The sequence below is a fragment of the Barbus barbus genome (genome assembly GCF_936440315.1).
Source record: "Barbus barbus genome assembly, chromosome: 15".
NCBI lineage: Eukaryota > Metazoa > Chordata > Actinopteri > Cypriniformes > Cyprinidae > Barbus > Barbus barbus.
Genome location: NC_136743.1, coordinates 22,686,751 through 22,702,500, shown reverse-complemented (window position 1 = coordinate 22,702,500; position 15,750 = coordinate 22,686,751). Strand labels below are relative to the sequence as shown.

Below are 15,750 nucleotides of genomic sequence, written 5' to 3'. Positions count from 1 at the left end.
AATATTTGGCCAAGATACAACTATTTGAAAATCTGGAATCTGAGGGTGCAAAAAAATCTAAATATTAAGAAAATCGCCTTTAAAATGGTCCAAATGAAGTTCTTAGCAATGCATATTACTAATCAAAAATAAGGTTTTGATATATTTAAGAATGTACAAAATATCTTCATGGAACATGATCTTTACTTATTATCCTAATGATTTTTGGCATAAAAGAAAAATCGATAATTTTGAGCCATACAATGCATTGTTGGCTATTGTTACAAAAATACCCCAGCGACTTAAGACTGGTTTTGTGGTCCAGGGTCACATATACATATATTTTTTTTATTTTATTTTAGAAAGAAATCAATATTTATTTAGCAAGGGCACATTAAATTGATTAGCGACAGTAAATACATTTATTTCACAGACAAATTCTATAAAAGTTTCTGTCAAAATATAAATCTACTGTACCTAATTGGTCAAAAACTTTCAAGAAAAAAAAAAAGATTAATGATATGTCTTTGTTATAATTATCAGACTTATTTATTTCGAAGACAGAGAAGTGACAAAAAATTCACTTTCAAAATTTGCCTGTCTGTTTTCGAAGCACTGCACCAGCCTGATTCTGGTTTGCATTACAATTCCACCAAAGCTAGACAAGGTCATTCTAAACATAGCTCTATTGTTGACATCTTCTACATTGGTTCCGCCTGGCTTTACTCCAGACTTCTCATCGGCATTCCAGGGAATCACAGCCAGGAGTGCCGAGAAAGAAAAAGTGAGTGAGAGATACCCTGACTGATCACCTCTCCAAGCCCTCAAAAACCACAAGTCGTCTGCAGTGCAGGAACTTTAACAACGCCACACTTTTGTCAAACAGGACAGCCCCTGAAACTGATCCATCTAATAAAGCAGCAGGTGAGAGAGGCCTCTCAATTCCCGAATGCAGCCCCAGCACGCCCTTAACAAGCTTCCAGCATGGCTGCCGAGTGTTAAATCACTCCATAAAAATCACAGGCCACATCGCCGGCCTCTCTCTCTCCATCAGCCGCTGGAAACCAGAGGTCAGGGTGAACATTCAGCGGTGGCTGGGAAAACCTGCTTCTGACTGCAGATGTGTGGTGGGAAGAATCTTCCCAGGAACAATCGGGGAGAGGTTTCTTTATTAACAAAAAACACTAGCACTGAAAAAACAGAAAAGCAGAGCCTGAACTAAAATTTTTGAATTTTGATGTTTAAAAACCACCCGTAATTTTTTTCTAGTGGTATCTTTTTTTGTTTTACTAGAACTTCGCAATGAAAAGGAAGTAGCGGCAGATAATTTCTTCCATCGTTACATATATCCGAATAAAACTGATGTAAAAATTAAAAAAGTGTGGATGGAGGCAGATCTATATGCATTTCAAGAAAGGTACAGGTTCAAAATGATTAGAGAGGTCTGGCATACATCGCCAGAAAGAAGTCTGTAATTTCACTGCAAGACTAAGAATTATAGGTCAAAACTTGAACATAAAAAAATAAGTGTATGGATGTAACGTTCACAGCAAGATCAATAGCAATAAGATAAATTGACTGAAATTTTCATTTAATGCCAACTTTAAACCAGTCTGTGTCAAAAAAATAAAATAATATATATATATATATATATATATATATATATATATATATATATATATATATATATGGATCTTGCCATTGGTTTCTAAAGAAGCCATGGAAGTTATTACACTGTGTGTAGACTTTTTTTTTTAAGTTTATGAGAATTAAACATTTTTCCTGATTGAACAGAAACTTGGAAAATACATTTAATGTTTTGTCAAAACACCAAATTACATTTAGTGCTTGACAAATTTGCATTTAACAGCTCAAGTTTCAGGGAGAAATATGTAAAAGTTGATGTTATTTGCAGTGAAGTGTGAAGTGCAGTGTGAAAGGTATTTGATTTGTTTTCCTTTGACATCGATGTAAACACTTCTGATTTCTTCCATATGTTATGCAAACGTATGGCTTAGATAGCAAGTAAAGGCAACAAATATAAAATGCAAACTTCATTAAAAAGAACCTGCGAGCCAAAAAGTTGCACAATGAGATAAATCTGGCATCTTCAGGGCTCCACTGAGTAGACAGTAAATCAACCACCATGTAAAGGCTATTTTAGTATTACTTATATAATATTACAGTATTTAGCAACATTTTCAATTAGCTTTAATTTTTATATTTACAGTTTAAATTTTTGTTTAAGTGCTTTTACATTATCATTAAGTTTTGTTTTAAATTTTGCTTTACTTTGAAAGCTTTATATTTATGTAAACTTTAAAAGTAAAGCTAAATTTAAAACTAAAATAATAATAATAAAAAAAGTTATTTTAGTACTATTTTAGTACTAGTTTCCAAGTCAAGATTTCTAATTTATTTATTTTTTCAATTAAAGATTTTTTTTTGTGGAAAATATCTAGATCGGGTTGTACAGTACATAACAGGTACACAACCAAGAAATTAGATTTTCAAAAGGCAAAAAGAAAAAAAAACACTTCCAAATAACTTCGATGTATTCGTATTGCTTTGATCAGGTTTATACCTGACATGGTCAGACTCGATGAGAAATTTCAGAACCACGAGTTTCTTTCAAAAAATCTCAAGGAAATTTTATCTGGTCACAGAGGGGCAACACGTTATCAATGGAGCATTCCGCAGGTGCTCACGAGGAGAAAAAAAAATATCCAAGGGCTCCTTTGTATTTTGTGAAAAATGTAGCTGTTCTCCTCAAAATAATCACAACCTTTTCTCTCCATCTCTCAAGATACTGCACGCACGGTTCAAGTAGAGGAAAACACAGGCCATTTTGAAAAAGTTTCCTGTTTATCTTTAAGTTTATATTTAAAATGTCAATAAACTTGGGAGGTACACTGTTAAAGTGAAATGATCTGTTTTTATGGTGTGTGCTCTAGCCGACAGAGCTGCAATCAAAGCCCGTCTTCTAGAGGCTCAGGCACGCTGTCGGACAGATGTTGTTTCTGCTGCTCTAGTTGCCATGCTCCGAATGCCTATAAACATATCAGGCCTGATGACAAATTTGCAACTGTAGCTAGGCTGTGACATATCAACATGCAAATTTATACCACCACAGTCAGTGCTGAAGCCTGATAAGAAGTGTAAACCTGCACTGGCAAACCATTTCACCCCAGGCCCTGTATGATTCATATGAACTTCGGTTTGTATATAAAGCGCTGAAGGTTTATGAGCCCCAGCAGAAATGTGCACATTTCGTAGAGCTCTCATCCAGAGTGGGTCAGGTTCATGAAATCTAAATCCTGTTGCTCTTGACCGGGTCAGGAATCCAAACTCTATAGAATACTCCGATGACACTCCTTTTGTTAGCAGGAATCTGAGCTATTTGCTCGTTTTTGTTGTCTTTTTGTCTAAGTTCTGACCTTTCTTTGCCTTGAGAGCCATGGGATTCTGCTTTCTAGACTCATCCTGTATATGAGATCTGCATCTTCACACTTCATAAAGCAGCAAACAGGACAATTGGATCAATTGACTCAATCACTCAGGCTTTGGAAAAAGTTTGTTAGTAGAAGGCAACCAAAAAGCAAATATGGTGTTTAAAGGGAAAATGTCATCCTAAGTATTTATTCCTATGTTGCTAGAGCTTTAAACATAAGGAAATAAGACCTCATGGATCATGGCCTCATTGCTTAACAGACTGTTTAACTGACATGTAAGCCAAACAATCAAATTTTATTTTATCTTTATGTGCCCTTTAGGGCTAGGTTTGACATAATAAGCCCCCAAATAGCACAGCTTAAGCAAAAAAAAAAAAAAGGCATCTTTGATGCTACTAAACTGGCAGTAATTTTTTCACCCTTAAAATGGCCTGTTGTAAACAACTTCATTCCAGGTACAGAAAAATAAAAAGTCAGTCAGAAAACTGGTCAACCAATGGGCTGTGGATGGTTCATGGGTGGTCATCGGAGTCTGAGACTACCCTAAGCATCAGTGGACCGGTTAAAGGATTGACCTACCATTTTTATTTTTACCTTTATATTACCTCATATTTTCAACAGAAATGACTGTTAAGCTGATTTGGAGGATGAAAACCTGACTGTTGGCATGTTCAGAGGCAAACATCCACATGTCCCCTTGTCAACCTCTGGCTTGCTGCCTCACTGGGTCAAAGGGAGAGACGACACCTGCATCAAACTCTAAAAACAGACAGGTTTCTACAGAAACACCACTACAAAGGGCTTGAAAACGCTGTCTCTCAATCAAGCCATAAAGAGATCTAAAGTGCTGACTCTCAATAATCAAAAGTCAGAAAAGAAAACTGACAAATAATGAAACATCTCACAAAACCTGTTTCAGGTTTCAAAAAGAAGGTATTATTTCCCTGATTATTATTCATTATGCATCATTATTCCTCTCAATCTTTCCCTTTAGTGGGCTGCTAAAATAAATTAATGAATCACTTAGAGCAGTTTTGCGAACTGGTTCGACTGATTCATTGCAAAGAATGACTCGTTGATGAATCAGTCACCGCTATTTCTTTCATGAATGCCAGGTAGGGCATTCTTCGAGAAAGACTTGCTTCAGAAGACTTGGAATATAGTAAACAAATACTACAATTACACTCCAATATTGCTTTTTGAAATTTTGGGCCTGCTTTCATTTCATTATATTGATCAGCTCAACTGTTTTTGAATTCCACAGGATGAGTAAATGACAAACGAATATTTTGGGAGAACTATACCTTTAAGGTTTCGCAAATGTACCATGAGTCACCTTTCCTGAAGTTTTCTTGAATAAACAAAGGCACGCTCTCTACAGGCACCCACAGAGATAAAGTCATGCAGGAGTTGCATTTGGGCATACAAACAAAGCTACTACAGACTAAACCACAAAATATAACAGGCAACCGTTATACAACAGGCACTGCTGTGCAACACGCTAACACATGGAAAGTACCTTCAATAAATGCCAACAGCAGGAGCCTGAAGGAGTGTCTGATAAGTGACACACTCTTGCCTCACTCTTACCATGTAAGGCTGAAATAATAAGGGATTAAGACATATGGGAGAAGGAAGTGATGGGTAAATACATTCAGACAGAAGCCAGAGGATTACCTAGTCAATGGTATTCTGAAAGAAAATAATTATCATGGGAACCACATGCTCCTCAGCGACCTCCAGGACTCGTTAATTAAGTATGCTCTTATCGCACATGACGGCTGGCCCATTGCCTATTTTCAAATAAGGTTCCTGCATATGTTTTTACATTAGTGACCTCTGAGGCATTAATCCATTTTGAATGACTAAAATAGGTGAAATCAAGAGAAACGTGTGACATGTTTTTGAAGTAGCCTGAAATTTTCGCAAAAGAGTTGTGTTGAGTGGTTCGTGTGAAAGGAATGTTCCAGATTCAAAACAAGCTCAACTCAATAGCCACAGAAAATGATGTCAACTTGTCGCAAAAATCAAGATTAGAAGGTAAAGAAATATTGAAAGCAGCGATATAAGTATTGCAGCGATTACATATTTTTGTAGACCAACCTGGAAGTTAGCATCAACCTGGTTCCTGCAACAAATAACCCAATAGGATTCTTTTGGATTATTTATAAAAAGCTAAGCGTAGACTATAAACTACTCCATGGTCACATGACTTCGATGTCGCCAATATTAAGCCTTCAACAACTCTTTCATAAAAAAAAATTATTTATTTTGAGTTTGAGTTAGAATAGTTGCTTAGAGTGCTATTATAAACACAGTGAGGCTCTGAAGGCAAGTAGACGAGTTTTACCTGTTTGGTGTAATAATTTTTAATGTTTCCAACAACCTCTTTAGTCCCACTTAGCCACTAAATTTATCTCTTAGACATATGTCAAACACGAAAATATCTTCTGCTTGTGTTAACCAGAGACCTTATTTCAAGCATTAATAAATTTAAAAAAAAAAGAATAAAACCACCTGGTCTCATGGCATAAACGTACCTGGGCACACTTATTAGCGAGATGCGAAATACTTACCAGTAAGTACATATCACTGCAGTTTCTAAAATAAATGAACACTAGAGGCAGTAAAACTCCGACGCTTTTTATTCCTTTTCACACAAGAACACCTTTTACTTGAAGAATATCATGTTATGACTTCAAAACAATATTAATATGCTGGAAAATTTGAAAACTGATGCTTTTAAACGTTGGCATCACATATCCAGCTTCATATCTATTGGTTTTCATAGACGGTAGGTTTGTTTGGTAGTTCACGGAGTACAGAGACGTACTTGAGAGGTGAGGAGCTCTGGTTCGAATCCTGTGTAACTACGGTTCGACTAAACAGTTCAAATCTGCATATAAAGGAAGTTCAAATAGCATGGTTACATCAACAAATGCGTTTTTATATCAGTTTTGCATTTGTCAACACTATCGGGTAGGTTTAGGGTTGGGAAGGGCATATTTGCAACACGATAGAGCATTAATTTTTAGCGACGGTCCCCAGATATTTGAATTCTGAACCACCGCAAAACGTACCTGAAGCAACGTAATAAAAACAGCAATACGTACCTATAATCAACGTAATAAAAACGTGCCAGGGTTTACGTATTGAACCCTAAACACTTAGCGCCACTCAGTGGACATTTCTCTCTGAAACTGTGGCGAAACGTGCAGTAAGGTACGTAAAAACGGTCTCGCTAAAAAGTGCACCCAAGGTACATTTATCCCATGAGACCAGGTTGAATAAAACCTATTGATTTCAAGACGATGGAACCAGACGTGCTAAAATGTTAACTAGGGCCTACAAAGGGCCTGCAGTACCTCTGTAAGACCAGTAACATGCATTAGGAAATAGTGCCAATTTTGATGTCATGTCAACATTAATGAATGTTCCTGATTTACTGTGAAAGATCCATCAAATGCAAGTTATTCCAAAAAACGTTAATCTTCTTTATCGTTCATAAAAATTTAAGAATTTGACTGACATTTGGCTGCTTTCCAATGCATATCTGTTAAGAGCGCTCAAGCCTCATGGCTGGATATTCAGGTGGACTTTGCAAAGGTTCTTCAACGCTGGGAACGCATCCGTCTACCGTTCTGTCAATACAAACTGAAAAGGCTGGCATTCCTTCCACCCATGAGCGTTCACAGCATACAAACGAGCAGCAGAGAGAAAAATACTTCAAAGCGGCAAGCAGCCCCTGTTCAAAGTTACATCAGTGTGACTGTTTGAGATGAAGAGAGTGAGGAGTCAGTGCTAGTTGAGGATTACACTGAAGTCTAAAGCTACGTGCCTTTCGAAATCCAACTGCCCACACAGTCGCACATGCTTTTATACGTTCATCTCCAAATGAAAGACGTCACCTCACAATGGATCTCAATCGCTGTCACCGCTTGCAAAAACAAAGCATTTTCCATTTCGCCACCAGGTTTCTGCCATTAAAGGGAAGCATTTATATTTTGGCAAAGCAGCAGCAACTTCACCACAAGTCACTCAACAGAATTTTCATTGCATCAATGATATTTTCAAAGATATGTCGCAAGATCTAAATAAGACTTGGAAGCGGACCGCAGGGAATGTATTTGTTTTCAAACATGAGATGAACTGTATACTGTTGTTAGGGACACAGTGTTTGATAAGATTATGTGTGATTAAGCATTGCGATGAATGCCTGTTAATGTTTAGATATTACTCAAATTACTCAAAGAAACATCTGCGGTACGTATAGAGCGCGCAAACTAGATAAACGCTTAGTCAGATTTTCATCAGGCCCTAAAATACCATCCCTTTGACTTGCCAGTTAAAAATAAACAAAGCCAAAGTTAAACTGTTTGAGAAGGGAGCGAGGGAATGCGAGGGGCTCTCGGAGCCTGACGTTGAGAAGAATAGAAGTCAGTCGTTTTTCATCTGTAGAATTCACAATAGTGATAGGCTTCATTTGTCAAGTGATAATCGGTTAAAAGTCACTTTAAACATGATACTCTTATAACTTAATACATACACGGGAGGTCACGTAGACTAGCTAGATATAAACATCTTTTACAGCTGTGGCTGTCTGCCGGAGGAAGAAAAACAATCAGAAACTGCATTTTTACATTTTCTGAAGAAAATCTGAGCACTGCTTGTCTGAACAAAAATCACTGCCAGGGGTTTTTATGCGGTTGCTACGGTGTTCTTAGCGGTTTATGTGAATTGCTATGTGGTCGCTAAGGTATTCTGGGTGGTCTCTGGTGATATTCAGTTTCTAGATATGGCTTGAGTCCCTTTTTTATCATAAAACTAAAAAAAAACGTATCAATGTGACTGCTCTTTCTACAAAAAGCCACGATTTAGGGAGGTATAATAAGCCTCATACAGAAATTCCAGAAAAGAAATCTTGACAAATTCTGAAAATTCTACGATTAATCACTACTAGGTCCTGATAGAAGGATCAAATCTTCCAGCATTCCAGCTTGGATTCACACAAAAGGCTCTCCAGCAATTTCACTCCTATGTTCCAGAAACATAAAACACAGTGTGAATGTAGCTTTTCAATTCTGTACCGAACAGTGACTTCAGTTTTTACACCAAACGTTTTGACCCTTCATGTAAATGCTGAAACATTCATGATACATCATGTAAATGGTGTTATCCTAAATGCGAGAAGAAGTAGTTCAACACATATGGGTGTCTGCTGGAGAATGCAAATTATGTGGTCAGATAAACGCATTACAGGATTTTGAAGAGTATGCATGTGTGTAGGAGAACACGTAAAATATAAATGTATTTAATATAGATGTGTGTGTTAAGAATATGCCACTAACATGATGTAAACATGGCATTAACATATTTCTGGTGTGAATGTAAATGTAAATAGTGAGGGATTAGTTACATATCAAAAATTTATACGACCAATGTAGTAAGAGGCATCTTTTTTATTAGCCAGTAGCTATGTCAAGTATCTGGAATATTCCTGCATTAACTTGGCTGTCTAAACATTGCCCATTTACAATCATTTTTACAACCAAGAACCTACCTATTAGATTCCAGTATAGCATGAACGTTCAATTTTCCTTTTTCTGTTTCAAAAAAAGCTATTTTGTTACCTAATACTGTTTTTATCAGTCATCATCCTCTGAATGTGGTTTCGAACATTATGGCAGACCCATTGGAGCTTTCTTGACCCCTCATTTGGTGAAGGAAATTCGTCTTACATGAGATCAAAGCCAATGTATCAGAAGCCAGAGGGCAGATCAATTATCTGAGCACTTTCCACTGTCCAGCTTGTTACGATCAGATGTTCAGACAAAACTGGCTCTCTTCAGGGGCCAGAGGGGAGGGGAGTAATCAAATAACTCTCTATTTTTCTTCCTCTGCCGAGTCTCTTGCACATTGACAAATGTCACCCTGCAAAAAAAAATCCAGCACTGGTCCCCTGAAAGCCCAGCAGCTGTGCTGGACGAGAACTACTGAAGCACGTTGCCACCAGATTCCCACTTGACAATGGGGGAGAACACGCACGTGTGCAGCTGAGGAAGACAAGTATATTGGAAAAGGGAGATTATGGGAGAAGCCACAGATGCAGACCAAACACCTTGACCATGATTACATGACAGACGACTGGAGAAGAAACAAAAACACGTCCTTGAGTAGCCGAGTCAACCGACTTCAGAGAAGAACAGAGTGCTTATGCTTGCTCTTTGTGTGATAAGAATGGGATGGAGGCAGCATCATTAAAACTGTGTGAGATAAGAGAGCACTCATTCAGATGGGCCGACCCTTCTGATTAAGAGGCTAATTCACTACATGTCAGTCAAACCTGGAAGGAGAATGTTTTACCACTCGCTAAAAACGAGACAAAGTCCTTGAACAATAAAAGCCTTTTCTTCAATAACTATTCTTAATCAAAATCCTTTAACCACAAAAATTCCAATGCAATACATTTTGTTGGAGGGCAATATTAACATTACTCTAAATTCACGAATTAATTCAAGCATAAAGTTCTAAAAATTCAGCACAGGAGCAGGCTGAACTGGAAAAGGAACTATGAAAACAATTGGCATCATTCTGCTTCAAAATTAGAGACTGTAAAAAAATAATAATTCAACAAATTTTAATGAGAGAAACAAGACAGTATAGTCACATACTACTGCATTTGGTCTTACCAGTTTCTCTCTGAAGACCATCTGTCTCAACCATTTAAAGTCAAGAGGTTTGAAAGCAGAGAAGACAAAGAGGGAATCTATCTCATAGCGCTCGGGCTTCTGGATGGCCCCTTCGGGGTAGGTTATCCTCAGGGTGGTCTTAGTACCTACATCCCTGGAGTAACCACTCACTGGGGCCTCGTTGAGTCTAAAGAATAAATATACTGAGAATCAGTGCAAATCAGCTGCATTTGTGTCTAAAATCCTTTTGTTTGTTCAGTTTATTGATTTGGTCATTAAAAAAGCAGAAAAAGTTGACTTTGAAGACACTCACCTTATCACGACGTCATATTCATCGATCCGAGATCCTAAAGACTTGTTGCTAAGGATACCGCCATTACCTACTATTATACATCTTTTACAACTCAAACTGCAAAGAGAACATATGAGCAAACATGTGTTATTAATCCAAAATTGCATACATCTTTACAACCATATTCAGTATATAAAATAATGACACAAGCTTAAGCTGATATAGTCTATATTGCACAGTTAGGTAAGGTAACAAAACAAAACAAAAAAAAACACTATATACATGCATTATGCAAACAATGACAATCAGAGACAAACAGAATGTTTGAAAGGTTTTATGCTTGAAACATTAAATTATACACACTGCTTCTCAAAAGTTTGGGGTCAGTTTTTTTTTTGTTTTTAAGCAAAAATGCTTTAAATTGATCAAAAGGGACAGTGAAGACTTTGGAAATTACTAAATGTATTTCCGATCAATTCATCTGAAATGTGGAACAATCTTTTTGTTAGGCTACAGCATTAAGTAAATTGGATTACCTACATGGTTAGATTGATATTTCAATAAATGCTGTACTTGTCAATTTTCTATTTATCAAAGAATCCTGAAAAAAATGTTCACATCACAGTTTCCACAAAAATATGAAGCAGCAAAACATTTCTCATTTAAAATAAGAAATTCTTGAGAATCAAATTAGCATATTAGAATGATTTCTGAAGGGTTATGGGACACTGACGATTGGCGTAATGGATGCTGAAAATTTTGTTTTGCCATAACAGGAATAAATTAACATTAAAATAGAAATCAGTTATATTACATGGTAATAATATTTCACAATATTACTGTTGTTACAGTATTTCTGATCAAATAAATTTAGTCTTGATGAGCATAAGACACTTTCCAAAAAAAAAAAAAAAAAAATAGCGTAAATAAAAATAGAGTAAATAATAAAAATAGCCTAATCGTAACAACCCCAAATTTTTGCACGATAGCGTATATAAAAATGAGCAGAACTCTTGGACATGGACCTTTAGGCAAAATGATTTGTAGTGATGCATTTCAAAAGTCTTACCTATCTAAATCTGGACCCAGTCCATAATTCTTTGTGGTAGTTAATATAACATCTATGATTCTTTCTGTAGAGAGAGATAACAAGAAAGAACAAAAGGGATGAAACAAAAACACCTCTAGATGGTTATGGCTCTGATCTGATTCAAATGATTTTTGTTTCATCAATCATCCACACTCCTGGTGGTCTGATGGAGGAGCACGATTGTGTTATTCACTCCTGGAAGTTGTGTTAGCAACTGAAAATAGGATACCTACACTTTGAAAAAAAAAAAAAAAAAAAAAAAAAACAGTCTGTAAAAGTGGAATGCCATTTGCAAACAAATAAAATTCCTGTGCCAAAGACTTCAATTAAAGCTCTCCAAAGCTTTCAGAAAATTCCCAGAGCTGTTTGGTCATAGCGATCATTCCTCCGATACCCTCACAGGCATTCATGGCTGCCACACATTGTCACATGATATCAGTGAAGATTTCCTAGTAAGGGTGCATAAGTGTGACCCATTGAGTTGCCTAAAAGCATCAGTACGGATAGTATACAAGCCCAAAGACAGAAAAAAAGTTTGCAAAAGAGCTAATTCAATGAGGTGAAATGTGCACACCCTTGCCCATTTTCCCATCATACCTTTTTGACCCTAACTTAAATCCAACGAACAAAAGTCAAGAAGGCATAACACGGAGGGAAACACTTTGGGAGGTCTGCTAGGCACTTTGCAGTACGTGTAAGGCACCAAATCTACATCTGTACATAATTCTATCTTTTTTTTCCCTCATCCGGTGGTTTGAAAGCATCTACCCTAATGACTGCCATTACTGTTTCTGACAACAAAGAGCTCACATGTGAGATTATCTTTTTTATTGGCATAGACGCTATGTTATTGGGAGGCAAACATAATAGGATGTTCCGATGTAGTCCTGTGGTTTGAAGGGAATGATTGTGATTTCAACATTACCGCATGTGAGAACCTTCTGTAAATTGAATTGCCCTCCGTAAACACAACAGTCGGTGTAGTGCAAAAGATAACGTAAGAGCTTAAAATTTGTATTGACCCTAAACTGTAACCTTAATGATTAAAAAGCATCAGGGAGTAGCCGTCATTGTTTGGACAAAGCGCTGACGGCTCACATCAAGCATCACCATGGACTGCATAAACAGTGGTGAGGCCACACTGGAATAAGAACCCAAAAAATATATACATCACCGTCTCGCAAAGAAATGGGAAGAGCAATAGGTTCCAATTGTTTTAAGATAAACGGCATAAACCTTTCAGCCAAGTATCACTCTAGGCAGTTTAAACAAACGAGCCCCTCATCTTTAATAAAATCACGCTCTGAAATAAAGTAGAAACGGACGGGTACGATGAAAATACTTTTAGGAGCTATATCACAAAACCATCTGGCGTGCGACTTCTGAGTGTTCGAGTCACATAATGACATTTCTTTCATGCAATGTTTGTCAAAAAAAGCTTTTTTTGTTTAGAAACTGATCAAACACGCTCATAAACTATTTCAGTATAATTAATTGTGAGTATTAGAGGAACTTCACTAAAGTAGCTGAGAGTGACACTTCATCCTGAGTCATTGGAGACATTTAAGAGGCTACTTAATACTGTAAGGCACTTAAAAGGCCAAACTTACAGTCAAAACAGCCCTAATGGTTTATTCTCCTTTGAGGTATTTGGTTCTCCCGTCTGTAAAGGATGTTGGGATTACCCTACAGACCATCTGCAATTCTTTGACTGGATATTTTCCACCTTGGGGCGACGTAATCAAGAGCAGAAATCACAAAGTGGAATTGGTAGTGCAGAAATAAGACATCTATTTTTATGCCTTTCTGGCCCACAACTTGAGAACCTTTGTCAAGCTCTATTCAAGAACCACACGTATCAACCTTTCCAAATGTATAAAGTTAAAAGTGAAGTCACGCTAGGCTCACGATCCATGCAGCAAACAAAAGCCAGGTGTAATGTAAACATGGGACCTGCTCTTTTGAAAGTCTTCATGTGTGTGGACACGGCAGGCCTTAACTCAACACAAAGGTTACATTCAGAGTACCCTTATGTGCCCGCTGCCCTCAAGTGCTGGAACATTTGACAGTGTGCTGAAATCTAAGATGTAATCATCTCTTCAGATGGAGGGGAAAAAAAGGTTTCAAGCAGACAACGGTGGATTACATTAACAACCAATTGGTTTCAAGAAACCGTTGCCTTATCTACAAGTCTTTTCCAAAGGTCTCATTCTCTTTGATACATTCACAAAGCACAGTAGAATGAAGTTCTTGTTCTCTGTTGAATGGAATAAACCCCCACGTCACTGAAGTACATAAATGTCTGCCATACTGTGCAATGCATCTAGCCACGTACACACTACCGAGGTTTGCTCTCACACTACTGCAATATCAATGTCACTCTTGAACCAATGCTTAGACATAATAACAGGTATCCTAAAGCTATAAAGAAACATGCATGCCAACAGATTAAATCATTTGGAATTTATCATGAGAATAATTTTTGGGACCAGTGCATTATTGTCTATCAAACCAGGGCTCTGAACTGGTTCAAGGAACAAAAACATAAAACAGAAACAAATAAAATTAACAAGGACATAAACTAAATTATATTTAATCATTTTATCGTCCCCTCTGGCATTTTAATTACGCAATTAACTAATGATAAATTGAAATAGTGCAGCAGTCTATGCAAATTTGACGCATCCAGCATGACTGAATTGTCCACAATTTTTTTAAGCACCAAAAAAAAAGAAGAACTCTCTTAGTATTCCCACTGTGTGTGGAAATAAGACTAAATCTTAGAAGAGAGGAAAAAACCCATATGTGACCCTGGACCACAAAACCAGTCTTAAGTGTCAATTTTTCGAAATTGAGATTTATACATCATCTGAAAGCTGAATAGATATGCTTTCCATTGATGTGTGGTTTGTTAGGACAGGACAATATTTGGCCGAGATACAACTATTTGAAAATCTGGAATCTGAGGGTGCAAAAAAATCTAAATATTGAGAAAATTGCCTTTAAAGTTGTCCAAATAAAGTTCTTAGCAATGTATATTACAAATCAAAAATTAAGTTGTGATATATTTACGGTAGGAAATTTACAAAATATATTCATGGAACATGATTTTTACTTAATATCCTAATGATTTTTGTCAAAGAAAAATCGATAATTTTGACCCACACAATGTATTTTTGGCTATTGCTACAAATATACCCCAGCGACTAAAGACTGGTTTTGTGGTCCAGGGTCACATATAGTCTAGGACAATATGGGTTTTTTCCTGTCTTCTAAGATCCTCTCTTCTGGGGGTGGGAACAGGACAGACAAAATATAATTTTCTTTATTTCTTTCATGAAAATTGTAAAAGCAGGACTAAAAAAAAATAAATAAATCCTGCATAGTCCTCTAAAGTGCTATAGACTGATTCAAACTTTTTTTTCTCTTCATTAAGTCTTCATAAAGTCTTCATTAAAAGAACTGATTCATTCATTTCTGAAAACAAGAAGGCATTTGGACAACATTTAGTTGTTAACGGGCAAAGGGCCAGATTTACTAACAGCTTGAGCCAGTGCAAACCGTTTTTTGGCGTTAAAAGACTACTGTCGGGATTTACTAAAGGCGCACAGTGAAGAATTAGCACTGAAAAGGCGTGGACAGTTATTTTTGTGCCTGACCTTATTGAATATGCATTTGCAGGAATTTCCCTTTCAGATGCAAAATTTGTGGGAGGAGAGTATTAAAATGAATCACGCAACGCGATTTACTAATGTTTGCGCTCGTCAAATTACTGGTATTTGCGCCATTATTTAACACCCAAAAAAAGCATCTTAAAGCAGGCGGTAATTTGCGCTGCTCTTGCTTGACTACGCTGGTCATTATGGAAATGATCTGGCTGCGTCTGTGTTCTTTAATGTGCGCATTGTTAGTAAATCACTCGCAGAATTTTCCCCTCCCATCTGCACTTTTATGTAACTGCGCTCTAATGCTAATTTGCCCTGTTTAGTGAATCTGGCCCAATGCTTGTGATACATTTATTTTAAAATGGATACATACCTTGTGTTTTGAATCCAAATGGAGGTAAATAGTTTGTAACTTTTGCAAGTCGCTTAAAGTTTCGGTCCAGAAACATGGAAGCTGGCTTACTAAACCTGCAAAAGCATAATAAATATAATATAATGAATACCACCAAGGACAACTAACATTAAGAATAATAACTATATTTTTCACATAAATTCTATTTTCAATTATATTATTCACTCAGCA

The 15,750-nt window shown here is 36.8% G+C and overlaps 1 protein-coding gene across 5 annotated transcripts in view; it reads right to left on the bottom strand.

Moving 5' to 3' along the window:
* The window catches only part of LOC306881228 (CMP-N-acetylneuraminate-beta-1,4-galactoside alpha-2,3-sialyltransferase-like), a 53,363-nt gene that overhangs the window by 12,331 nt on the left and 25,282 nt on the right, over positions 1-15,750 (bottom strand). For all 5 annotated transcript variants that reach the window (XM_079435221.1, XM_079435222.1, XM_079435219.1 and 2 more), the window contains 4 exons: positions 15,541-15,635; positions 11,482-11,545; positions 10,434-10,529; positions 10,121-10,307 (listed from right to left, as the gene is read on the bottom strand). In XM_079435221.1, the coding sequence (XP_079291347.1) occupies positions 10,121-10,307; positions 10,434-10,529; positions 11,482-11,545; positions 15,541-15,635 (442 nt within the window). The remainder of the gene's footprint in view (positions 1-10,120; positions 10,308-10,433; positions 10,530-11,481; positions 11,546-15,540; positions 15,636-15,750) is intronic.